This window comes from Apteryx mantelli, chromosome 9 (genome assembly GCF_036417845.1).
Source record: "Apteryx mantelli isolate bAptMan1 chromosome 9, bAptMan1.hap1, whole genome shotgun sequence".
Lineage (NCBI taxonomy): Eukaryota > Metazoa > Chordata > Aves > Apterygiformes > Apterygidae > Apteryx > Apteryx mantelli.
The window spans coordinates 19,085,279-19,112,183 of record NC_089986.1 but is presented as its reverse complement, the minus strand read 5'-3'; the positions used below and the strand labels follow the sequence as shown (position 1 = coordinate 19,112,183).

Sequence of the window (26,905 nt, the reverse complement as noted above, 5' to 3'; positions counted from 1 at the left end):
GGCCAGTCATTTGAAGAATGTTTTCTTTTTTTGTGTGTGGGAGAGGAGATCAAAATTCTATTCTATTTTATATATAGGGATCGTTATTTTTAGAGCAGCCACAGTTCTTAGCGGATTGAGTGGTAATTAAAAACTCAACAACTCATGTTAGTCTACGTCAGCTTCTGTTTCAGGCATGGAAGATTTGTGATAAAAGCTTTTTATAAAAACAAATCCCAACTTATGTAATTCTTAGTACAGTGGTATTTGCTGTGTCATGAGCGAGGGAGCTAAGACGTTGTCCTCTAACTGGCCAGAGTGCCACTGAGTTTGGAGTGTGCGTGTATTACAAACAGGAATCTTAGCACATTCTCAGCAGCCAGGGACAGTGCATATAGAGGGTATTGGGGCCTGTTTGGAGAAACACTGGCCAAACTGCATTTCTTTGGTGCTGCTAGTGAGAAGGTTTGCCTAGGATGTCATCCCTCAGCTATAGATAGCGAACTCAAAGCTCCTTACAGAGAAACCTCTTACCAGTCACTTTCCAAAAATGGTGCATATACCTAAAGGTACTTAGTGAAAATCCTTAAGAGGTATTTAATGCAAAAGCAGTTAGTCTCTCTGGTGTGTTTCAGAAGCCCACACACACCACCAGCAGGGAGAAGTGCAGGGCAGCTGCAGCATAGCTCTTGGGCCAGTTTCTCATTTTGTCTCAGCTGGGCTCTGCCACCCCAAGAGCTTGCCAAGATGTGTGACATGGCGGGGCTTGACAACCTGATTGCCAACACAGCCTACCTGCAGGCCAGGAAGAGTGGAGATGGAGACACCAAGGAGATGCAAAAGAGGCGTAAGAGCCTCTCACTGCCCAAGGTTGACCAGTGTAAAGACGCTAGACAGTCTGTTGTTGTGAATTATGAGAGCATCTGTGAGCAGCAGCCCATCGGCAAGAGATTGTTCAGAGACTTCTTAGAGACAGTGCCTGAACATTTGGTAGCTAGGGACTTCCTGGATGAGGTGTCAAACTGGGAGTTGGCAGAGGATAATATCAAGAGCAGTACCGTGGAGAATATGATCACCAACTTTCTTAAGACAGGCTCCAAAAACTATCTGGGTTTCATGAGTTCTGATTTGGCCAGCAAGTGCCAGGCAGCCACTGAGAAGGATTATGAGAAGACTGTGCAGCTGGTCAAGGAGGAAACCAAACTCTTCCTCCAAGGCAAGCCCTTTCAGGACTTCCAGGCCAGCCCCTTCTATGACAAATTTCTCCAATGGAAAGTTTTTGAGAAGCAGCCCGTGACTGACAAATACTTCTATGAGTTCCGAGTTCTGGGCAAAGGTGGCTTTGGAGAGGTAAGAGCTGTACCTTTGAGGGTGCTGGTCATTCCTCCCCTTTCAAGACCGGCAGGTGGGTTTGCAAAGAGGAACTTGGCAATAAATTAAGAAATCATTTCAGTTTTGCAAAATGTGCTCCTTCAGGCTGTCCATTTCCCAGAAATTAGGCTGTTTGTCATCTATACGGTTGGATAGACTCCAGATGCCAGTTGGTGAAGAGCTTCTCTAAACATTTTATGTTCTGTGTCTGTGCTAGTAAAGAAACAGGACACAGGCTTGCATAACTATTCATATAGTTAATTATTAGCCTGCTTCTTCACACAGTTTTGGCCTGTTCTAGCTCATACCATCCCAGATAATTTCTAGGCACAGTTTAGGGAATAGCACAGATCAAGACTTGTTCCCCAAAACAGTATGAATGAGTCTTCCTTGTTTTGGGAGAGAAGATTGAGTTCAGCTATGCTGATGCAAGCTGTATATGCCACTTACTCTCATGGCCTGAGAATGGGTCCACATTCATTTTATTTACTAATACAGATGTACTAATTAAATCCTCAAGAACTTTGTACAAGGCCCATAATGTACTAGTCCTGAACAAAACAGATCATATTTCTTTTTTGCTTATCTACTCTGCTAATATTCTCTGTCACGCCAGTTACCATGAGCAGCTACTAAAAGGCATCTGAGCTTTGCTAGTCCATACCTATTACTGCCCTTGATTTTCCACTCTGTATGTGTAAAATTACTTCCTTACCTTTCCTTGTGCATCTTCCTTCTCTAGGTTTGTGCCATCCAAGTGAAAACTACTGGCAAGATGTATGCCTGCAAGAAACTGGATAAGAAAAGATTGAAAAAGAAAGGTGGAGAGAAGATGGCACTACTGGAGAAAGAGATTCTGGAGAAGGTCAACAGCCCTTTCATAGTCACCCTAGCTTATGCCTATGAGAACAAAAGCCATCTGTGTCTTGTCATGAGCCTCATGAATGGAGGGGATCTTAAATATCACATCTACAATGTGGGAGAGAGAGGTTTGGAAATGAACAGGATCGTCTTTTATTCAGCTCAGATCACCTGTGGGATTCTGCATCTCCATTCCATCCAGATTGTGTACCGGGACATGAAGCCAGAAAATGTCCTTCTGGATGATCATGGTAACTGCAGACTGTCTGATCTTGGCTTGGCAGTGCAAGTCAAAGAGGGAAAAGCCATCACTCAGAGGGTGAGTACAAGTTGTTTGAACATGGGCGGTGGGAAGGGAAGCTGTTCTATTTCTAATGCATTATGAATCCAAGACTTAATTCCTCAGGATTTGTTCTTTGCTAAAGACCTTATGTGGTCATTTCATTCTAAGAGACAGGTGGTAAGAAGATTTGGTTAATTAACTCTTTGGATGCTATATGTAGTAAAACAACTTCTCTTCTTACAGAGAAATGCAAGAATCAAGTTGACCTGATTTTTCTCTTAAGATAAAATACCAATGAATGTAAGCATTTTAGAGACGCTGACACAAGAGACCTTGTGACTTGAGCTATAGTGCCTAGTCAGGGATTTAACAAATGAATTGTTTGTGTAACGAGTGGCAGTCAAAGGTATGGCTCCTTCTCTATTCAGTTTTTAATCCTAGAAGAATAAAATTTCTTCCAGGTTTCTCTAAGCAGTGGTACTGTTTGTATTGTAGGTGTTCATGGTCCTGCCCAATAAACAACAGTGAACATTCCTCCCCCTGCAAATTCATTCCTGAAAAAGTTTGCAGATGCAATGAGTTTGAAAATGCACATGCGTGTGTGTATGTGTAGGAGGAAAGAGGAGGACTGCCCACTGGTTTGACCATGTGAATTACAATGTGCAGTACCTCAGCCCTGCCTGTGGTCGTCCCAGGCTGAGCCTGATTTGTGAGAGTGTCATAAGGTTTACACAAGAAAGATGTGTCATACAACTTAAATATGAAACAATTATTTATCCCAAGGTATCTGGAGCTTAAGGATGTGTATAATGAGTGAATGTTTCTGAAATACATGCAAGAATTTGAAGAAGTGGAACCAGCATTATAAATATCATAAAATTTCCCAAGTGTTTAAAGTTATTCTGTACAAACTAAGGATAAGAGAGAAGACCTGCCAGTAACCTTTTGCATCATGCTTGAAATAAGCACATCTTTTGATGTTGTTGTTTAAGTAGAAAAATACAGTAATTCGTATTTTGAACGTATGTTTTCTTCTGATAATTCAAAAAATTTCTACTGTGATTGTTTTTAGTTTTCAATGAAAGAAAATATAGAAATTGATGCTTTATAAATAGGAAATAATTACAAAATGAGAATGCATTGTGTTTTAGATGAATATCATGAGAATATTGTTTCTGTGACTGTTAAGGCAGGTTTTTTAATAGAAATTATTTGAAATGGGAATATTGTTTTGTTCGTGAAGATGGCCTTTTGATCATTGAACACGTATATATCAGCTATAAACCTTACTGTATTTTGCAAATTATAGAAACATGCATTTTTTTGATGATCTGATCTGCTTCCTTAGTTATATTTTACTGTGGCAACAAACTTTGTGTATATGAACTATATGTTTCAGTTTTGAAATTATATTGACTGTGGTCTGAAAAATCATTTTGTGCAAAGGCAAGTTTACTATTTCTAAATATGTAGGTTTTGATAGAAGGAAGACAGCAAGAAAGAGTGTATTTAGAAATGTCTAGCCAATTCTGTTTGTATTACTGAAAGCAGTAGTGGACAAGACAGAGTTCCTCCTTATGTTCTATGACAAAGTCATCAAGTTATTACAAGGTCTTTTTCTTCTTTTGTAGTTCATAGTTTTTAGTAACGGTATTCATCACTGTCTGAGCATAAACTGCAATGAATGTACTACATGTTTGTAGTATGTTATAAAGTATTTCTGTTAAAGGCAGTTCTGTTTTCTTATAGGAAATTGAAATAGGAGAGAGAAAAAGAATCTTTTCATTTTTTGTGTCATGAGGGAGTTAAATGAACAACAATTCCCAGCAAAACTTTGCATTTCTATAAACTGACCCTATTTGAGTCATTTGAAACCTACTAATAAAAAATACTATATAAGGGCTAGGTATTACTATTATTTATTGTAATGTCATGCATAGGAAAATCTGAAAACACCTTTACAAAATTTGTTGCATTAAACCTCATAAGGTACCTATGTAATAAAATAAATATGGTGCTGTTAAATCAGTTTTTATTTACTAATCAGTTACATTGTGACTGTTAAAATTGCCAGAAAGTTTATATTGTAGCATGTCTTTTGAGTATGAGTACCAAACTGTCAATATTCTAAAATGTTGGGCAAAAATATTTGTATAGGCATAATTTTATTCACACAAAGAGATATGTGGCCCCAAGACAGATTTATTAAATGAAATGTCACCATTTATAAGGCAGTTTTAGAAGCTGAAGCAAAAAATACGTTACTCCAGGCCAAATCTGTTTTTACTGTATACATGCCTTAAGTGCCTAACATCAAAAAGCTGTTTGCAGATTTTGGATGGTATGTCTGAACTGACGAAGTAAGGCTTACAATTTTCCATCACTAATTATAGGGAAACACCACTGATCTGTAATGTAAAAAACTTTTAATTTCAACCTATCTATCTATTTGCAGAGAATCATTTTATTTAGCTGGATGTTGTAATACATTCAGCTTTGTTCACATCTCCGCCATTTAAAAGTAGTTCTGACTTCAGGGCCTTGTTAACCACCTTTTATGACCTGGTGCTTCAATATCTTGCTTCAAGTACTGTTCCTTTGCGCTAAGTGAATAGAGTCTAACTATGTTTCAGTCATATTCGCAAATTGTTCTACTGCCTCAAAGTAATTAGCTAATACCACAATTACCAAATGAAACCACGGTTTAGCTGGCTGGTACAGCTGTGGTATAAATACTGTCACTACAGGGCTACTGCCACAGTGATGAACGTCTTTTATTTTCTTCTGTTCAGATAAATCTTATTTAGCCAGTCTCACACGTCTTATGAAGAAAAATTAAGATAGTCTATTAGTCAAATAGAAAAGTAATATGCTTTTCTGCATCATATTTTAATAGTTTACTCACACTGAATGGATTTCCATAATGCAAGCTACCCTTGTTTTCAGTAAAGCGGTTTTTATGATGAAGTCCTATTCATTCTGAGTATGGATATCCTATTTTAGTCTCGTCTCTCACTCTTAAATAAACAAGCAGAATGGGGACATTTCTTAAATATAGCACTTTCCTCCAAATTGTTTTTTGCAGGTATGAACTAAATAGATGCTAAAAATAAAGTAAAATAGTAAGTCGTTTTCAACAACTATCTAAAACACCTTTCTCTCTGAGTGACTTAAGTTTTCCTTCCTGAGTATTAATATTTTCATAATATCTCTGGTTCTTTATTTGTTAAATGAATCTTCCAAAAAATTGGTGAAAAGAAATCCACATTTCTGTTGTAAATAAGCAAAATAAAATAGAAAACGATTCCATATTGTTTATATATCAGAGACACTCAAATAAATGAAGATACGACCTAATTTTCTTCTTTCTTGCCTTCTCTGAAAACTGACCAGTGACCTATGTGATTTCTATACTGCACATAGTATTTCTTATTATAATAAAGTGAATGCTACATTGACTGTATCTATTTGTTTTAGTAAGAAACTCGTGCAGGTTTTATTTAATTTTTTTCCCAAGATATAGAGAAGTAAAGTATTATTTTAGTAACTATATACTCCTATATCTTCTTCTCTGAATAGTTGTCTTTTACAACATTAACTTGAGGAAAAACAATAACGAATTTTTTTAAATATTTTTCTAGCACTAATCCCAATCCTGAAGAAAAAAGTGAGAGATTTTTTTCTGTAGGTTTTTATGTACTTAAAGAAATCAACCGGATTTTATAAAAATCCAAGTATCTAACATCTACTGAGTCTACAACAGTGAAGTACCCAGAGATTTTTTTTTTAGAAATCTTAAATACATACCTTTAACATAATCGTGTTCTTTAGTTTGTTCTAGATGTCTCAGAAAATGAATATACAACTGATTCTGTGAAATCAGGACTCAGCCAATCAAAGTTAATACTGTAACAGCAGCACACTGCAATTCTTTTCAAACTGTTTACCTTGGCTTTTTTTAATAAACAAGCAAAAAGTTCATTATTTGATGCAAGGTAGATATGTAAATTCACATGTATTTGCTTGCAATTTACCCAGATTTTCAGGAAGGCTTAATATTTACAGAACCTCCTAAAATGCCTTAATGATTATATACTTTTAAATCAGATGATTTATTTAGCTGTCTAAATATGGAGCAGACATCTGGTCTTAGGTACCTGCTTAGAAAATGTTCATCTCCATTTGTTTTGGCTGTAACTGTGCTGCTGTGAAAATGCCTCTTAATATATCATAGATGGTGAAACACAGTAACAGAGTATTTTGGCTGTGAGATAGCAAGATGTCTTTTTTTTTTCCTAGATATTATGAAGTAGAAACATTGTGATGACTTTCATCATTCCTTATGCAGTGTTAAATAGTTTGTAAAACATGGATTTATTTGCCTAATTTCTTTATTTCACTAGAGATTGCCAAAAAATACCCCCAGGATTTCCATGCATTCTGAAAACTTTGTACACCCGTCATGAGCGTATAAGCCATTAAAAGTAAATTTGTCCCAATTTCAAAGCATCAAAAAACGGCTAGCATCTTGTGTATAAATGCATACCACCCATACATCAGCCGGAGAATCTATAAATCCCTTTGCAAATCTTGTTACGTGATGAGATTATCACATGGCACGAGTGGCAGGCTAGCTAACGAGTTCCTGGTTTAGACGCCTTCAACTTTTGGTGAAAATTCTGTGAAACTGTAGTGTTTATGCACTGTTTGCCAGCCAAAGATTATTTTCTTTGTAGGAGGAAAGGTTTCTTGAAATTTATATGGGTGATTTTAATGTGATTTTATAGAGTAATGTATATTTATGCTGCAGAAGAAGTTTTGTACTGTTGATGATTTAGTATTTATGTAATTGAAGGGGAAGCGCTGGTCTCCTTTAAGTATTGTCACTACAGGTACTCTTTTTGAGGAATACTTGGATGCTCTACACCAAGTGTCTGTAATTACTATAAATCTCAGCTTATTTTGGAAAACATTAACCCTACTTTCAGAAAAAGAGTGCTCCTTAAGGTTTAGAGGGAGTGTGGTGGATACCCAGCTTTAGTTTTCTACCTCCTTTTCCCCTGCTAAAGCAGCAAGTGGAAACATCTGCTGGCTCTCCATGTCAATGTCAGCCATACTATTTTGAACCTGCCTAGGCAGTTGTAAATAATTGTAATACAGTAATAATTATAGAGTTTATGAAACTTTAATTTCACTACGGTGTGATGGTTTGTATTTTTGAAGTGCTACCTAGTTATAGGATGGAGAAATCACAAAAAAATTGAATTTAAAATACACAGGTTTGAAGAATGACAGTCATGGAAATAAAGTAGCAGAGGGCAATTAAAAATTACTTGCAGGGTATTTTTTTTTTAATGAAACAAATATGCATTGTTTGGCCTTCTGGCAATAAATACTTGTACATTCTATCTAGAACTATGTATATGCACACTTGGGCAGAATTTTTATTGACATCATTGGAAACGGACATAAACTATTTGCCAATGATAATGAAATTATTCAGGACTTCAGAAGATATCATGATTTTTAATACAAATGTCCCAGTAGCATCTTTTCTTATGTGTTGATTATACAGCATATAAAGCTGGGTTATATTTTTACATTACTGCTTTTTAAATGTTGGAATTTTTTTTGTCTCGTGTCACTGAAATAGGCAACAAGAAGCAATTGAGAGGCTTTGAAGATGGTTTTTGCATAGGTGAAATGTTAGATTTTTGTTTAGTTATGCACTCATTTGGCTATCGTTTGCAAACCATCAATGCGAGTGCAGTTCTGTAAACTTCTTAAGTTTTATCTGGTCTGAGAAACTGTAATGTACATAAGATGGGTATTAAGTGGTTTTTTTTTTCAATGTGAGCAAGGACATTAATTTAAGAACATGCTAACTGCTTATGACTGATTATAAAAATAGTTCTTTTTACATATGGCAGAAATAAGGAACCTTCATTCCCCATGCCAGGTTTCTCTGCTTGAACAGTTTGACCTGCTGTCCTTTTTCTCGAAGTCTCCACAGCTCTTCTCATTAGACACCTAGAAGTTTTTCTGTTGTATGGGAGTCAAATGCTGCTGCCTGTATCCAAATGAGTAATAATATTGAGTTTCCTGCGAATGGTTGTGAGAAAAGTGAGAAGGCTCTTCACAGTTCTGTTTAGCACCCTCACATCTTCAGAATATCCAAATGTAGGGCAGTCAATTCCATTTTACAGAGATCAATGCGGATTTGCCGTTTATTTCAGGAAGAGATTTCTGCCCTTATGGAGCAGAAGGGAGCAAAGATGGTTTGGTACCATCTTTCTGCCTTCTGCAGTTTTTGTGCTAAGCAGCTGTTGTATGTAAATTTTGAAGCACTTTTGTGCAGACACATGTGAGCCAGAGGGCTTAACTATTGAAATAATAACTGTGAAAAATAAACCTATGTAAACATATTTGGGTAGCATTCATAAAAGTACATTCATATCTTAAGAGGTTTCAGGCTTCTTCACAGTTTTCCTATGCTGTGTTTTATATATTTGAAGGACATCATAATATTTTTATAGGAAAAACATGTTTTGGTTAAAATCTTATTCAAAATGTCCTTTTGCCCTCCTGTATATTTGTTTATTATAAGATTCTATTTCTTAGGAAAACATAAGGAAATCTATTTAGATGTTCCTGAAACTTGCAGCTTAATTTCAAGACAGTTGAGAAGCGGGGAGGAGGGTTCAGACTTGTGAAATAAAAAATAACTAAGCAAGCATTTGTACAGTTGACCTTTGGTCATCACTGCATTGCATTTCTATTGGATAATGTTCTGTAAAAAGCTATTCTTCCTTTGTGCTTTTAAAAATGACAGCCCTTCATTTGTTCACAATTAGAAGCAGCGTGACTGATGCTGCTACTTTACAGTTTCAAAACCAGCATTCAGCTTATGTATTTCTAAGTGCGACGTGTAAAATTGATTCAGTTTTACCAGCGCGACTTTGTTCTTAAAAATTTTGATAATGGCAAGTGGTATAAAGTGCCTCTTAATGATAGGTATTTTGTATTTTTTATCCCTGAATTATATACTTTACAAAATGAAAACCTTATCCACTATGAATGCCATGATCATGAAGAGTGAAGGGAACAGAGAGGATTTGGTGCCGTTTTTCTGCCTCCTACAGTTTTGGGGATGGCAGAAAGGATACAGGAGTAGTCTAAAATTACAAGAATACAGTGTGCCCCAACCAGCCACTTTGCTGCACAGGACAGGCCACCAACCAGACATGTTTTTTTCTGTCTGGAAAAAGCCATTGTGTCCCTTTAAGATGTAGCATCAAGGGTCTTTGCATGGCTTTTAAGCCTGTTCTTTATTCAGTCTAATCTAACAGTTACTAAATACTATAAAATGTTCTACTAAAAAGTAAGAAATAAGATACCTTATCAAGTTCATAGAGCTGGTCGAAAGTTTAATTAAGCTCTTTGAGGATGAAAAATGCTATGTAAGTGCTAAATACTACTATTTAGTCTCTTTGTCTTTTGAGGCTCATTATTATAGAAACCAAGACACATTCTGGAATGATCACTTTAAATAAATGGTCTAATGGGCCACTTGTTGATTCAGCATTGTCAAAAATGTGTATTTCATTGGGTAAGAAATGAAGTATTTGGCTGACTGTATTTCTTTGAACTGTCAATTTGACAGCTTTGGCTAGAAATAGTACTGCAGGAACTAGAAGCTACGGGATACATAGGAATGTTTTGTTTAATACTTCTGTACTGAACCAAAGATAAGATTCTACTTACGGTGATCAGTGGTGTCAGTTAACAAACATATAATGACATTTTTATGAAGACACAAAATGCTGAAAATATAGACCCAAACAATTGAAAAACTGTGGACTTGGTTTTGCTTGTTCAACTTCAAAATCTGCTAGTGGAAGGTAGTAGCAAGCAGGTTCAGAATAAGTGGAGGTGGTTCTTAACAGAATGTGGTGTTAAGCCGCGAGGCTCTTTCACAAAGGATGTTGGAGAGTCGAAGGATTTATCTGGGTTTAGGGGGAGAGTGGATGGTTCATTGCGGAGAACTTTGTTGTGGGGAACCATATTTATCTCTGGAAGTCCTTGACCTGCAAACATTTGAAGTCTAAAAGAGTTTTAGAGATGTGTCATATATGCACACTATGGTCTTGTACTTTTCCCTAAGCATCTGGTTTTGGCCAGCTTAGACAGTAAACTGGGCTAGGTGGGCCTTTGGTCTGATGCAGTACCCCTGTTCCTATGTGTAGAAGAGTGGTACTTCCAACATTAGTCCTAATCCCGAAAGATAACTTGGATGATATGCTGTGCATTTAAGTAATAGTGACCATCCAGGCCTCATCGTCATTTCTGTTGCTGACCCTACAGAGGCTGTGCAGGCTACACTGGAGAGCCGTCGCCCGTCTCAGTGCACCTTGCGGTCCTGTTCCCTCAGTCGCACCTGCACTGAACATGGGATTTCGCACTGTCCTCTTTCTGAGCAAGCCTCTCGCACATTGTGCTATGACACTGTGCTGGCATTCATTATGAAGAGTTTCAGGAAGTGTATACTGAGCTAAGCACATGGAAATTTTTCTCCCTGAGGAATATTGCTTATGGAATATTCAACAGTCGTTAAATAATAAAGTCATAAGCATCTCTAAAGTGAAGCGTTATTATTCCCACATTATAGATGGGAAATAGTCAGGAGAAGTTAAAGAAGGGAAGAAACTTCCCACAAATTTAAAAGGAAGATTTTGTTACAGGAGGGCTAAAGAAACCCTGATAATTCCTAGATTGTGATTTTGTGGTTATGATTCTCTACCAAGTGTTCTGCATGTCCTGTATGGCGCCTTCCTCATAACGTCTGATTGTTTCGCTGTCTTTAAATGCGTATTTCTTCTGATGACACCTCCCTGAGGTAGGGAAGTTAGCCAGTTCTGCAATGGATATGGTGACAGACATAGTGATTTACACATGATCTCGCAGAAAATAAGCAGGTGGATGCTCTAGTCTCCAAGGTTACAGTTAGTGCCCAGTTACTGGACTGTTCTTCCTCACGGCATTTATCCCTTTAATTTCCATATAGTGTGAATCTAAACTGAAAAATATACTATACTGTGTCTATTTGTCTTCCCATGAGTGAGCACAGAGGCAGCCTCCTCTTGCTATAGCAAAAGTCACTTTCTCTCGCCTTTGTGTGACTTCTAATGGCAGCTTCAATGATTACTGATGTCCAAGCTTAAAACTGTAAAAAAAGATTGTGTATTTTTTACTACTCCTGTTACTGACTTTGATTCCCAGAGACAATTTTTATTTCCTTTTTTCTAATGGAGCAGAAATTTGTTGTGTCTCTTTTTTGCTTTTATCTGTTTTTTTTTTTTTAAAGCAGCCACCTTTTCCTGTTGAAATTACGTCCCTATGTGAAAATGAAAAAAACTTCTGGTCTTGAGTTTTGTGTGAGCATGTGGATTCGGGAACTCCTAAGTTCCTGCACCAACACTGGCATTATCTTTTCCTGCGACTCTGGACAAGCCCCTTACTCTGTGTGTTCTTCTCTAATGAGCAGCCCATCCATTTATCTGAAAGGCTGAGAGCCTCGCTTTTGCTAAGCATTTGCGACACGCTGAAATCTTTGGGTGCAACAGAGAACATTCCTCTTTGCTAATTAAATTTGATGTTATCTTCTTTTATAGAATAGTTGCTTATTCATTTGATCAGCTGATTTCTTACTACTCTCTGATCATTTGGTAGAGGAACTGTAATTCTGTGTCACTAATTTAAATTATGCTGCATTCCTCTTCATCGTGGCTCTTGGGAGAAGAAGGAAGATTGAGAAGTGAATGACAGAGGAAGATCAGTTGTTCTTCTGTACATCTAGGGCCTGTTAACTTGTGTGCAGAGAAAACTTTTCCATGCTCTGTTTCTGCATTCCTCCAGGGTCTATTAAGGCCATTGCCGAAGGAGCAGAGGAACAGCTGGGAAAGAGAACAAAGCAGTTGGTGGCACCCCTTGGAGGAAGGAAGGACTGAGCCCCAGGAAACAGCTGATAGAGCTAAACTCAGCTTGTTTTCTTCTCTGTTCAACAGTTCTTGTGCCATGGCAAACAAAAGATAGACATTCTGGTTTGCTTTACTGTTTAGTTTGTGATATCAATTGAGTGTGTTTTGCAGAGATCTGTGGGAAAAGGTAGAGAGATCTAAATCCCATTTCTCCCTGTTTGCCAGTATCTGTGCTGATGAAAACTGCAGACGGTTTTAGTTCTTTCTTCACTGTGTTTGTTAGAAGCTGAGATACCGTGTTGTTCAAGGTACTTTTCCCTTGTCAGGACAGTAATCTGAATAGGATGTGTGAATATAGTTAAAATTATGGGCTGCATTCTGCTGAAAGTTGTAGTAGCTTGCCAAGTACCTTTGACTGTACTGAGAACTGAGTGCACTTAATGCTTCTCAGGATCACATTTTGTATTATTAAAAGATTATAATTATGTGGCCTTTTAAAAATTTATACAGAATCCCATTTCAGAAAAGAAACATTTATATCCCTTCAGATGAATCATTTCTACTATGCCCTGTCAAACCACATTCAAAGCAACAATTCCACTTAACAGCAGTTCTTCACTAATGTATCCAGGGACAACATTTGGTCATTGTATTTTAGATGTTTATGGAAAAATTATATTTTGTGTTCCTCTTAAGATGTGGAAGTTAAGGGAGAAATAGATCTTTTAAAACAGGTCAATTAAAATTTAATTAACTAAAATTAAACTAATTAACTAAAATTTAATTTATATTTTTATATTTTGAACAGCATATGCAAATAAGGCACCCTGCCCACCATCACGAAAGATAATATTAGATGAAGAACAATCAAAAAATGGCTACTGTTGCACTGACTGCATGCCAGAAAGCTGTGTGCCTCTGCAGTGGCTTATGGTTTCTGCCTTCTGTGGAAGTGTTGGGGTCATACAACATCCTGTGGCTCCTTTGCAATATTGTTTTTGTTGTGTCACATTATACACATATTACACATATTTTAATTACACATACTTAGGTGTCTCTGTAAGATCACTGGAGCAGTCGATGGCGTATATACAAATGGTTCCTAGTCTTATCAAGAATCCTGTGGGAAAGAAGAATGGAATATGCCTGGTCTTAGTCTCAGGCAAAACTAAGGCACATTCAAATCGTGTAGATGTGGTAGCCAGGGAATTCAGCTTTCTTGGCATGTTTTTATTTTGCCTGTTTCCATCACAAGAGTAAAATGTATCTATGTAAAATAAGATCTAGTGTAAAAAGTGCTATTCACTTAATACACAACTTCTGAATTTATTTATGAACTGTGTTGTGTAAAAACAATTCTACAAGGTCACTACAAATTAATGATTTAAGAATAATATTTCAGGTGAGGAAAAATGGCAGTAATCCATATTCAAAGGTTCCATACTGAGAGATGGTCAGATAATTCTGACTGAATTAAATATTCAATAACAGCCCATGGCAAATAGACTTCTCTTCAAAAACTATGCATTTATCTTTTTTTTGTGATAACTTTTAATTTCTTTGTTTCCTACCCTGTTTTCCCTTTTTATATTTTAATGTAATTTTTACAATATCTTTATGCACTCTTTGACCTGCTGAAAATAACTGAACTGGTTTCTCTGACTTTACTTTGGGAATCAGTGGATATGTTTTCCACCTAATACACTATTTTTTAGCCACTCAAACCCCATTACTACTATTGAGAGTTTTACAGTTTAAAAAACTCATTTCAGTAGGCTGGGAATATGCTTCTGTCTTATCTGCCTAGGTAAACCTCTCCTGAGTCATCGAGGGTTTGTCTTTCGTGTTGCCATGGGATCTCTTTTCTCTGTTGAGAGATGGTCTCATTTTTGACGTATTGTTCTCCGTAATGACTAGTGCAGGGATGATAGATTTCAGCTTCTCTCCAATGCCATCTACTCCCCAAGGATATAATTAAATCTTCACTTGAAAGACATATGTTCTACGAGTTCCAGTAGTTGAGTGGTTCTCCTTCCGTTATGTTCCCCGATAGGACCTTGCATCTTATTACTGCTTTCTTTTTTTGACTTTGCTGCTACTTAAATTTTAAATGCTTAATAGGCTTTATTATCTTTCTTTCCAAATAAAATATTTTGCCAAATTTCCAGATGGGTAGAAATAGTTGGGAAAGTCTAAAATTTAAGTTTTTTTCTTCCTATCTTCAAATTCCTGTTTTGATAAAAATGGCAGGGACATTTATGTGTTTCTTCCCCCTGCTTGTCAGATTAAACACTACAGTTGACTGCTTGTGAAATGCGATTTTTTTCCAATAGAAAATGGCAACATTTAAGTGTTTTTTGAGTGTCAGGAGTTGTAAGATTAAATTTAGATTCCTGTTTCTCAACCTGTTCCTTAATTCCAAATTGTAAGAAAGGTCCAGAACTGAGAGGGATTTCTTTTAAGTTTAGATGTCGTGAAATTTCATGAGAAAACCAGCTTTCTTCGAAAACCCTGAATTGGAATGGTTTGACATATCAGAAGAACAATGAATCTTTCAAGACTTCTCTCACATTGAGTTGGATCAGTTTAAAGACAGCTCAGAAGATTTCCATGCTACTAATTTAGAATTTTAAAATTTAATTTGGGTTCACACTCTAACTCCAGCCACAGTCTTTCTCTTAAATCTGAAGGGAAGTATTTGTTGACCCACCTCTATTTTCTGGAAAACTGTTGTCATGCAGCTCTTTTCAGTCTGCATTTATGACCTTGCTTTCTCTGTTTTTGGGAAATGTAAGTACCGGGCCAGTGCAGAGTTTTCTGTAGGGTGTGACTTACTGAAGGTTGTGTGGGAAATGCATGTGAAATAGATTGAAGTTACTTGGCATCCATTTCTTTTGAAATGGTTTCTTCTATGAAACCGTTTCTTCTGTGGAAGAAAGAGCACAAGTGGAAGAAAAGAGGCATTCCTGGCGGGAGCTGCCCGAGGCACGGTCACGATCACAGGCTGCCGTTCTGACTTTGCCATGTCAGATTTATCCAGCATGATTCACTGCATAATGAGGCTAAATTGCAGCAAAGTAGCGTCTTATCAGGAATTGCATACTGTGCTGTCAGGGTACATTTTGATATAACTCATCAGTTTTTCAAAATATTAGTGCCCTAAATTAGCTTCATCTTCCGCCTCAGTAAAACTAAGAATGTTTATTGCTTCCCAGAAGGGAAAAAAAGAGACAAAGAGAAAATACTCCAGAAGCGTTTTTAGTGTCTATGGTCACTAATCCAGAAGGAGCTCTGTGTTCTTCCTTTTGTACCAGACTATCTCTACTGCTTTCAACCCCTCCTCTCTCTTTCTGGTTTCAGGATCTTCTGCGGCCAGATGGATCTGAGTTCAGGGGTCCACACCTGAATGCTTGTCTCCCTTTCTGAATGGACAAATAGTCATAATAAAAATTTAATACCATCAGGCTATCCCTCAATAGTAACTTCTCAGATAAATTCAGTGCAAACCGTACAAATTAGCTGAGGAATGATGTCAGCTGCTGTCATGCCCCGTGTGGCTTCCCGGCACTGAGGAGCTTCTGTGGCTTTGGTGAGGGAGGAGAGTTCACTTCAAACCTTTCTTTTGTTGTCGAGCTGGCTGATATCTTTGTTCTTCTCATCTCATTTATTTTTCAGCCAAATGGATAGCTTGGCTCTATATCCCTAAAAGTAAAAAATTACAAAAAGGGAAAACAAAGTGGATTTAATTTTCTGCCTGTTTTTTACAAACAGATATTTAGGCTTATATTGTAATTGATGTTAACATGTTGCCTTGTGCACCCGTTGTTTACAGTAGAGTGTATGGCATGAGCTGAAGTTTATAGGAAGACCTGACTCTGAAATATTGTGCCTAAAGTTGCAAAAGTTATATGAGTTACCCCAACCCATAAACTAAAAATCATCTGTTGAGCTGTGCTTTTAACAAATATAATTTCCCCATATAAACTCTAGTTTTAGTTACCCTTTTCTGCCTCCATTTTCCTTCAAAGTGAATCTCTTAGCCACTAATTGTGTTCTGGTAGTGATAGTGATGACCATCTTGAATAACTTTTGGGATTTTGCAGAAACGTCCTGTTTTCCTTTAAAATAGTAATACTAGTAATTCATCAGTTCCAATATTTCAGGAAGGAATAAAAAAAGGTTCAAGTAACTTCTGACATAGTCATCACTGTTAGCTAAATCTGGTAGATATATAAGATAGGATAAAATACAGTATCAGGTATGACAGGAAGTATTGAGTCAGTGGAGGAAAGGTTGTTTTGACTGAAATCTCACACCATCAGTAATGTAACAGTGCAACAAAAAATGTATAGAGAGGTTGAACTCCTCTCTTTCCTCCCAGATAAATCAGCTTACCAGAGAGGCAGCAGAAGCTGTCTTGGATACTGTGTAGTCTGTCCTCCAGCTGGGAATGGTCCAGGCCTGGTCTTGGGAGGAAACGGACAAATTCCCCTCTCCAAAAATGGTCTGTTCTCCTAGAGAGGGTCATTTTGTCTTATACTTAGTATTATTTGTTATTCAGAAAGCTTTGTTTTAGGTAGGAAGAGTTAGCTCCATGGTTCTTTTACCTAACTGCATGTACAGGATGGCACCGTGAAGTTCTCTTGCTGCTGCATTGGCTTTAGGGAGTTACATGGTGACAGGAGGGTACATATCTGCACTCTTTCAGATTTCTTTTTGAAATACAAAAAGATCCTAAATATAATTTCTTGTTTTATGAACACTAAAATATAAGGACATTTTAAAAGATTTGTTTAGAAGACTGAGAGCTGTAGGCAAAGAGCTTGCTTTGCTTTTAACTATTGTTGTGAAGAAATAACCAATTTACTAATTATGATTTTCACTGGTTTACTTCCTTACAATGGTTTTAAAGAGTTTTCCTTGGCCCTTGAAGGTAATAGTTCCTTCCAGAAACCAGCAGGGAGTGCGGGTGAGAACTTCCCAATGCGGCTCAGCTACCAGCATGATGAGAACTTTCTCCATTGGCAGCAAAACCCTCTGTTGGACCAGAGTTCTAACCCGCTGGCGGGGGAGGGAATGGATGGCTGTGTGTCTCATTTTTGTCTTTTTTTTTTAACTGTTCTTTTTTCAAAGTGATTACTGGTTGTGTTTAGAAGACAAAACTAACAATAATATCTTTAACACAAAGGAAAAATTCTAATGCGAAAGAAGAAAAGAAAGATAAAGATAAATTTAAAAGGAAATAATTTTTAGGCAGAAATTGCCCAGATATTTCACCTTTGAAGAACGTATTTAAAACAGTTTTTCCAAATGCTGTTTAAAGACAGAAATAGTCCGTGTGCTAAAACATATTGCACAGATACACGTGTATGTTATGGAGAGTTTCTAGATATAAAATATAACAATTGTATTACTAATATTTTTGATGAACTGTAAACTAGTCTGTTTAATTGTATGCATTTCATTATTAACTTTGCATAGTAAATCTGTTTGTATGTTTGCAATAGGCTGGGACGAATGGTTATATGGCTCCTGAAATCCTGAAGGAAGAAAATTACAGCTATCCTGTGGACTGGTTTGCTATGGGATGTAGTATTTATGAGATGGTTGCTGGGCGAACACCATTCAAGGATTTCAAAGAAAAGGTCGGTAAGGGTGAGATTAAAAGAAGAACTCTAGAAGATGAGGTGAAATTTGAACATGCCAACTTCACAGAGGAAGCAAAAGATATTTGCCGACTGCTGTTGGCTAAGAAAACAGAGGACCGTTTAGGAAGCAGGTATGCCTTACTTCCCAAGCTCACTAAAAGTCGGATTAATGCTGCAATAGTTGTTTTAAAAAGAAGGAGGTTAGATCTTGACTTTCTACATAGTACTGAGTCTTCTTTCACTTGCAGGAAGAGAGAAGTGGGAGTTTTTTGAGATCATACGGAAATAAGAAATGTTGTTGCAATAGTGCGATTGTCCATCCTCATCCCAGAACATTCATAGGAGTTCTTCTTTTGTTGTTTGGTGAGGTTAGACTCTATGCCTTCTGGGAGAAGGGAGCAGCCCATTTCTCTTGCATTTTCTTTCCTAAAGGTGAAGGATATTCAAGCTGATAACTGCACCTTGGCTAATGCTGACTGAATGCAGAGTGCATGGTCTTTGGCTGAATCACTTACTAGCTAGAATGGTGCTGGCAGAAATTCAGATCTGCAGTATGGATTTTCTACCCTGCAGATATTTAACTTCCAGGGCTGCGTCACTGGCTTCTTACTGAAGAGACCTTAACCCCTCCCATTTGATAAAGTGCTTTCAAAAAATCTTGTAGAGGTCCCTGGTTTTTCTGACTCATCCCAGGGAGGAAAGGGAGGAAACAAAGAATATTGGACACATTCTTATGAAGCAAAACCTTTTTTGGGACATCAGTGGTGGCTTTGGGTTGGTGAAGACTGCTGGATATGTCCCTTACTTAGCAATTTCAAATAACTGTTAAATAATAAGAAAATTAGAAAGCTAAGTATTACAATATTTAATTTGTAGCATCTCTGATCCTTCTGACATACATGCATCATTTAGTGCATTTCTAATGAGAGAAATTGAAGATCTACTTTTGCAATGTGGACAAAATATAGAAAATATAACCAAAATATAATAAATGAATAGGAAATTGGTAGTAACTGTCTTTAGAATGCACCATCATTTTAATCATATATGAGTATATGTTTCAGATGCTTTTCCAGTCTAAAGGTGGAATAGGCACAGGGACTTAGCAGAAATGCACAGCTAATCTTCCAAATTTTTATTGCATGACAACATGGAACAGTCTTGCAAAATGTTAGTCATGTGCTTGCCTGATTAAGCAATTTTAATTAGAGGTAATATACCATTAATATCCATATTCTCATTATCATAGTGCTAAATGCAGACAACTAGTTTTTCTGCTTGATGAGTTTTCCCAACAATTCTGCAAGACTACAGAAAAAAAAATTTTTTTTTGAATAGCAGATAGATTATGTTTGATACCAAGTATATATTATTTTTAATACATTTTTAAATGTATTTGAAAATAAATTTAATCCAAAAACATTTAGAGCATTCTACCTTACAACTCAACATGCTTTACAAACATTTCGTCTTACAGCATTTGGTGAAATAAACAGACCTTAGAGTTGGGGAGATTGAAATTTAGAGGTTTTAAGTGACTTGCTCAAGTTCACTGAGTTAGTCTGAAGCAAAAACAGCAGTAGACTGTTGACTTACTGTAACTAGAGTCCCTTTGTCAGGCTACGATCATTCTGCCTGTTTACTGTTACATTGTGTCTCAGTAATGGGAGAAGTGTACACAGAAGTCTAATTGCACAGATATTTTCAATTTTCTGCTGTTTAAGGTATTCTGAAATACCGTTTCTCTGTACTTGTTGATGTTTATGCCTGGTGACATTTTGGGAGAAACTTGAGTAAGAATCTCACCTCTCTTCACTAAAATCTCACCCGTCCCACAAGCAGAACTACAGCTAGAACAACTTTAGTGTCAGCGACCTGACACTAGCGTGGGGAAAGCAGGGTATGTGTTATTGATAGACTATAATGCAAGGAATATAGTCCTGCCCTCTGATTCACACTATTTTTGAGGGGAAGATCATAGTGGAATTTATAACGAGCATGTCCTGTTTCTTGCCCTTACGTGCAGTACTTAGAAAAGGAAGAAGGCTGTATACCATGCCTCGGCGTGATACAGAATAAAAGCCTGTATGTACTACTTAAACAGGGAGATACTATTCTGGACAGCTCATCCTTTTGTAAAGATTAGTGCTATAATTCTACTAAGGACAGCAAGACCTTGTGTTGTCTACATAAATGCCTGTTGCATAAGTTAAAGCTGCTCAAGAACAGCTTTAATTTGTGCTCCTGACCTTTTAAATAACTTCACATTTCATATTCAAGACTCGGTGTCATTAATTCAGGAAAGATTTAACCCCTTTTTCTCCACTCCAGTTTTTTTAGGATTGCACATATCTGTCCCACACCTTCTCTACTGTACAGTGAAATTGTTTATGGAGGAATATAAACTTGCCAGAATTTAGACAAGTTCATTTGCTCTTTCTAATAAAGCTATGTAAATATAAAATGCACACAGGAAGAGCTCATGTGCAATTCCAGCTAGTTGGAAGATGCCTCAGTAGGTTCCAGCAGATGGCGTTCCTGTAGCTTTATGTTTTTAAACTTTTTCTGTTTCTGGTGGTGTCGAAAATACGTCAGTAAGAGAAACACTGCAGCAATCCATTCTGGAGCCTTCACCAACTTCTAGTGCTTTTTGGTTTATGTTACAGAAAAGAAAAGCAAAATAAAGTGAAATGCATCTGCCCCATAGGACTGTTGTCACTATTAGCCCAGTAGTGTCACACGAGTTCTTTGATTTGAACAGCAAATCTAATGGACTTCAAGCTAACAGTGAATGGAAATAAATCAGATCAGGCTCGACAGCTGCATGAGTAAACTTGCTTGTCAGTCACTAGTTAAATTAGAAGTTGATCTTGCAAGACTATATATGCAGAGTTCATGAGCTCTGTTGGCTTAATCTACACTTTTGTAATTGTGTTCATCACTGTGATGGCACTTTTAAGTTGAAAATGTCATTTCTGTGTTGCCCAGTTTGTCCTGATGGCAGCATCTATCGTTCTTCAGGCTGTGGGTTAGCATCCTGATCATGGTGGTGTGCAGCAGTCAGGGACCTGTTCAGAGGAACCAGGCAGCAGAGGCACAAAACGGCAATTTTCTAAGGAGGGAGCTGAAGATGGCAACTGGTAGTATCACCTCAGCTGCGCCTGGTTAGTGCAGGGCAGGCCAGGACCATGACGGGGTAGTGAATGAGGAACTGGCAGCAGTGGCAGCCTGGAGGAGCTGTTCTGCGCTCATGGTACAGGTCCTTAAAAAAGGAAGGCTTTCTATAGTCGCACAGTTCTAAGACTACTTTTGTATGGTTCTTCTACACATTTGCAAAGATGAGTAGCCTTGGAAAAGTTTTGCATTATATTTTGTCCATAGAACATGCCATGATGTTCTAGAAATATATGAAGGCTTACTCTTCACTAAGTATATCATTTTGTAAGGAAACTGGTAAAGCAAACACGAACATGTTAACTACTACTATTTACTGAGGTCAAAAAAGTGGACAAATCTTTTTTTCCTATGTTACCATTTTCAAGAGCCAGTCCACCCATAAACACATGAAAAAGGATGTATGGGTGTAAAAATACGGTAGTCCTCCCTCCTGCTCCTCCTTCCACTAGAATTCAAAACTCAAACTTCGCATGCCTTGATGCTGCAGTTGCATTACAGGGCAAGACCCAGTCCAAAAGTTAGGATTGTTGGTCTGTATGCTTGAATAAGTATACATTTGAGGCTCAGCTTATTCTTATCAGAATATCCTACAGGTCTTACTGTGGGTCTACAATGAAACAATTCACTGTTTTTATTTCAACGAAAGAGGACCGTAATTTTTTCCTCCCTGTGGACTGCAGTTATTCTTATCAAAATATACTTAAAATATGTATTTACGATGATTTTAGCCTTTTCTGGATTTTATTATTGGGTTTCAACCATATTAATAAAAGATTATGTTCGTGTCTGCGACTGAGGAACAGTGATCACATTTTTGCTAATGTCATAATTTGTGAATCTCTCGCTTAAAGCCTTTGCATACTTACAAGAGTAGTTCTTTTGATACGAACTGACTTAGTCAAACTGGGAGTGTTTATTAGAACTGCATACTGGGTTTTGCAGAATAGTTTTATGATGTAAATGCATAAGTGCTTTGAATTAAGATAAAACCCACAAATGTCATTTGTCACCAGTTTCCTATTTAAACTGTTTTTCCTCAGAGTCAATCCTGAGATGTATTAACCCATTGTACCCCAGTCTAGAATTTACTAGATATTCTTATCCTAGCTAAAATAGAACCAACCAATTAGACATTCCTGACTGACAGTAAATCCAGTGTCCCTACACCCACATAAATACCCATCCTGCTACATCTTTAGCTCTGGTTAAAACATACCTTTGGATATGGGTATCTCACATGGTGCCCTGCCAGTAGCAGTACTGCAATTCTTGCGTGGCACCTTGCCCAGACTAATTTACCCTGAGAGGCAGAGTAATGAATAATGGGATCAGGATGTTTTCTGCTTCGCAGCTTTGCTTATATTGTGCAATGCAGCATTCTTTGGGTACATATGAGATCTCTAAATAGCATTACATTGCACAATATGTACATATCCTTACTTTTACATACTCTACTGTATACAACACAGAGACACCTGTATCTACTTGAGAGTAGAACATCATACTTACTAACAATCTTCTGCTTTATCGCAGAAATGAAGATGATGACCCAAGAAAACATAGTTTCTTCAAAACAATAAATTTCCATAGGCTAGAGGCAAACCTCATTGACCCTCCATTTGTGCCGGATCCATCAGTTGTCTATGCCAAAGATCTTGCAGACATTGCTGACTTCTCCGAAGTACGAGGAATTGAGTTTGATGATAAAGATAAGAAGTTCTTCAAAAAGTTTGCAACAGGAGCTGTCTCTATACCCTGGCAGGAAGAAATTATTGAAACAGGACTGTTTGAAGAACTGAATGATCCTAACAGAGTAGATTCTGGGGGCTACGCAAATGGAGGTGAAGCTAAGTCAGGAGTTTGTTCGTTGTTGTAAATATCACATCATGAGGAAGAGTAGAAACCACCCCAGAACTTCCCATATTTTTACACTGTCTCAGAAGCTCAGTTTGTCTGTTTAAGAAGAAACAAACAGTGTAATATGACATTGACAGGGTATGTAGGACCACAAGCTGTATAGACTGTGTTATTTTCCTTTGTCCTAGCAAAGGAGATGATATTTTTATTTTATTGGAAACTTATCAAAATGAAGAACTGTGTGTCTCTAAGAAACTTAGAATGATAGAAATTCAGAAATATCAAAAGCAGTAGTAGTGTGAAGAGGCAACCCCTTTTGAAAATGACTGACTCTACCATTTTGAATACAATCATTTCTTGGTTTCCTTTCTATTTTCTTATTTCTACTAATGTTTTGTCTTTGTTCTACAGTTTCCAGCAATTTTTTTTTTAATTTTTAGGTAATATTCTCAGTCAGACAATGCACCTCATATTTTACATCAAACTTGGAATCTTATTGGTTAGCCAGTCTGTCTGTTATTTTCTTAAATTCTATTAGGTTTTGGAGGGTTAGATCGTAATATGTCCAAATTGTCATAAAATGTAAAAAGCTTTACAAATGACTAGGAAATAGAACTGACAGGATCCAGTTCTTTTCAAAGTTGACTTTAATAGAGTGAAGATAAGATTGCACCAATTTAATTGAATAAAGCATTTATTTATTATTATTAATCGTATTTTTTAAGTGATAACACCATACACAAAGAATATGTTTCTATATGAATACAAATTCTTTTTGACAATGGATTATCACATTTCCTGATAATATTTCTGTATTTTGTGATTAATGTAGTTTAAGTTAAACTAGAAATAGACCAAAATAGCTTGAAACTGGCTTTTTACAAGAAATGCATTTCAGTGTAATAAAAATGTTAATTCAGTAGTCACAAATATTAAATACATTATACTATTAAGTGCTGTAATGTTGGAAAGGCTGTGTATGTAAATTAACACCTTAATCCGCAGACATTCATCGAGTCTTACACAAACTTTGATGTATTTGTTTGATTTTTCAAGTTTTTGGCAACTTAATTTAATTAATCAGGAACATTTCTGCCTTGCCGTTGCTGTAGTGTTTACTCCTAAGTTGCATCCTACTGATTATCTCTGTCAAGAAGAAAATAGATGGTGGTAGTTTGCAACAATTTTTAAAACTAATTCTGGATGCTGATTACTCTCCTGTACCTTTCGTAATTGCCATCGGCTGAAGTGGAAGTCGAAAGTGCTCCATTTCTTGGTGTCCTGGAGGCTGCTGACACCCTGCCCCGTTTTTCATAGAGCAAACCTCCGACTAAACGCAAAGAAATCGTTTATATAGACATCAGGGTTGAACTCCTACACTTGTTTTAAAAGAGGAACAACAAAAGATAATGCTGTCATTTACAGTCACATCTGTCATGTACAACATATAGCTTTCATGATTATTGATAATCTAATAGCTCATTCCAAATTTTGCAGTAGTTAAACAGTCTTTAGTTTTAAATATTTTTAGATGATTTAGTCACAACTAAATAATACATTGTATTGTTCTTCATTTTTGTATAAAGATGACTAAGCAGAAGAAGAACTGTTCCTTTTTTTCCTTTTAAATTTGCTTCTCCAGTTCTTTATATATTTAACATTTCAACTGAAAATCATGAAAACCGGTGTTACTTAGGATTAGTGGGTAGTTCTGTTAATGAATTGTTATGAGCATATAATTGTGCACATTTTGAGGGGAGACTTTTTATCAAATAGTTTTAAACAATATAGGCTAAGTTATGGCTTGGGCTTTTAATATGTTGAGAAGGATGATCCTAAAAGATTGTGAAAAGCAAAGGAGGTTGAGAGGAAAGGTAGTCCTGTGGTTCTATTGCAGAATTAGGAAAGTGGTTCCACTGTTGACATCTAGTGATTATATTTCTCTCTGCTTCCATCTGTAGAAACTCTCACAGAGTGGTATTAGGCTAATATATTTAATAATTTCAGAATCCCAGATATAAAACTTTATTATATGTCCTTGTCGGCAAAAAAAACTATTAGAGCTAGTAGAGGCCCGTTAGAGCTAGCGGCATTGAACTTTTGTCCTAAATTGGTGTACTTTTTAAATCCACAGAAATGCCATTTCACAAATCCTCCAGAGCCATAAAGCAGGACTCTGAAATGGCTATATGTTTTCTAGCACATAACTGATTTTTTGGTATACACATGTTCCCATGTGGAAAGAAGTTATGTATAGAAAGAACCAGTATTTTATGCCGTGTTAAAATCATATATCCCCTATAATACCAGGTGTTGCAAGTCTGGGTTTTTCAAAATGTATTGCAATACTGAGAAGTGAGCATAACGAGATATTATATGTGCATAAAATTAGGTTATTTACTTTTAGAAATGTTATAGTGTCAATAAACCCCAGTAAGATGTATATCAGTGATCTATTATGAGCTATTAAGTGTTCCATGAATCATTCAAAGAAGCACACCAGTGGTCTGATTCTGATAATGCACAGTCTGGCACAGTGTATTACAGAGGAGAAAATGTATTAGTTTGACATTATTGGTTTTAATTTTCTAAAATTCTCTATTTCAGAGACATGGACAACTTGTATTTCCACTATGAAGAGACAGATAGAGCAGAGCAAAGGTTACAGATGTATTTCTGTTAGCATTTTCAATGCATTTTTTAAAAATTAATTTCAACTTCTTTTAAGGAATCTGTGAAATGCTCGGGTCTTTTCTTCTTCCTGCCACTGTCAAGTTCCTTGCTACACTTTTTTTAACATCTTGCTTCACCTTAAAGAAACAGAGCCAGGAATCCTAAAAGGTTTGTGCCTATGGTGAATTGTCCTGTTGAATCCAATGACGCTACTCACGTGAGTAAAATTAAATGCATGTGTAAGTATGCAAGATCAGGGCCTAATTCAAAAGTGTTGATGAAGTCACTAGAGGTTTATAATAGAAAATGAGAGATGAAGTTGTGGGAGGAGAATAATCTTGTGGTTGTGGGATGCTTAAGTGCTTGTGGTGAAAGAAAATTATGTAACTTGTAACAGCTCTTCCTTCCTTTTAGCTGTTTTGCTCTTTCCCCCTTTGCCAGCTTTGTGGCGCCTCACTTGCCTACTTCTTTTTAAGGCAGATAAGATGCATTCAAGTGTTAATCTAATCTAAAAAACTAAATTGTGAACTCTATTGCATTAAATGCCATCTGTGAAAGGCTGCAGAGTGCCCTGGCCACCCTGCAGTGATTGGCCTTACAGTGCTGTATAGGGAAAATGGTGCTGTCTTTCCTGCTCTGTTTTACTTAGTACTGATATGAGAAGTACTTGACTATTTTAATGGAAGTAGGCTGAAATGCGAGATTCTTAATGACTTGAAATCTGTTCTTGTAAGAACATCATTTAAACTACCTTAGCCAACATTCAAGGAAGGCTGCTGGCATGGAGAGAAAAGCTTTCCGTTGTTTCTCAAGTCTAAATTTTCTTTGACACCCTCCCCATTACCTTTACTTTTAGCCCACTGATCTCACTGAGCACAAAGAAACAAAATGAGTATTAGTTTTAACATAACAAATTCATTGTCCATAGGGATTATTTATCAGTGGCAGTAAAACTCTAGGTGTGCACCATCAGTTAGTTGTATCATTGCAAAGGCTAAATTAGTCTATAAATACCTTGTGTTTGGCAAGTAGTTCACCTTTCTATTTTAATATGAAATGGATTTAGTAATTTGAACCTG

General features: G+C 36.8%; 1 protein-coding gene across 1 annotated transcript; it reads left to right on the top strand.

Annotated features, from left to right (window-relative positions):
• The first annotated feature begins 579 nt into the window (after positions 1 to 579).
• On the top strand, positions 580 to 23,860 carry GRK7 (G protein-coupled receptor kinase 7). Its single transcript, XM_013944315.2, has 4 exons — positions 580 to 1,329; positions 2,093 to 2,530; positions 17,979 to 18,250; positions 22,830 to 23,860. Exons 1-4 carry the CDS (start codon positions 580 to 582, stop codon positions 23,170 to 23,172), a joined length of 1,803 nt encoding a protein of 600 aa, XP_013799769.2. The 3' UTR covers positions 23,173 to 23,860.
• Positions 23,861 to 26,905: the final 3,045 nt, after the last annotated feature.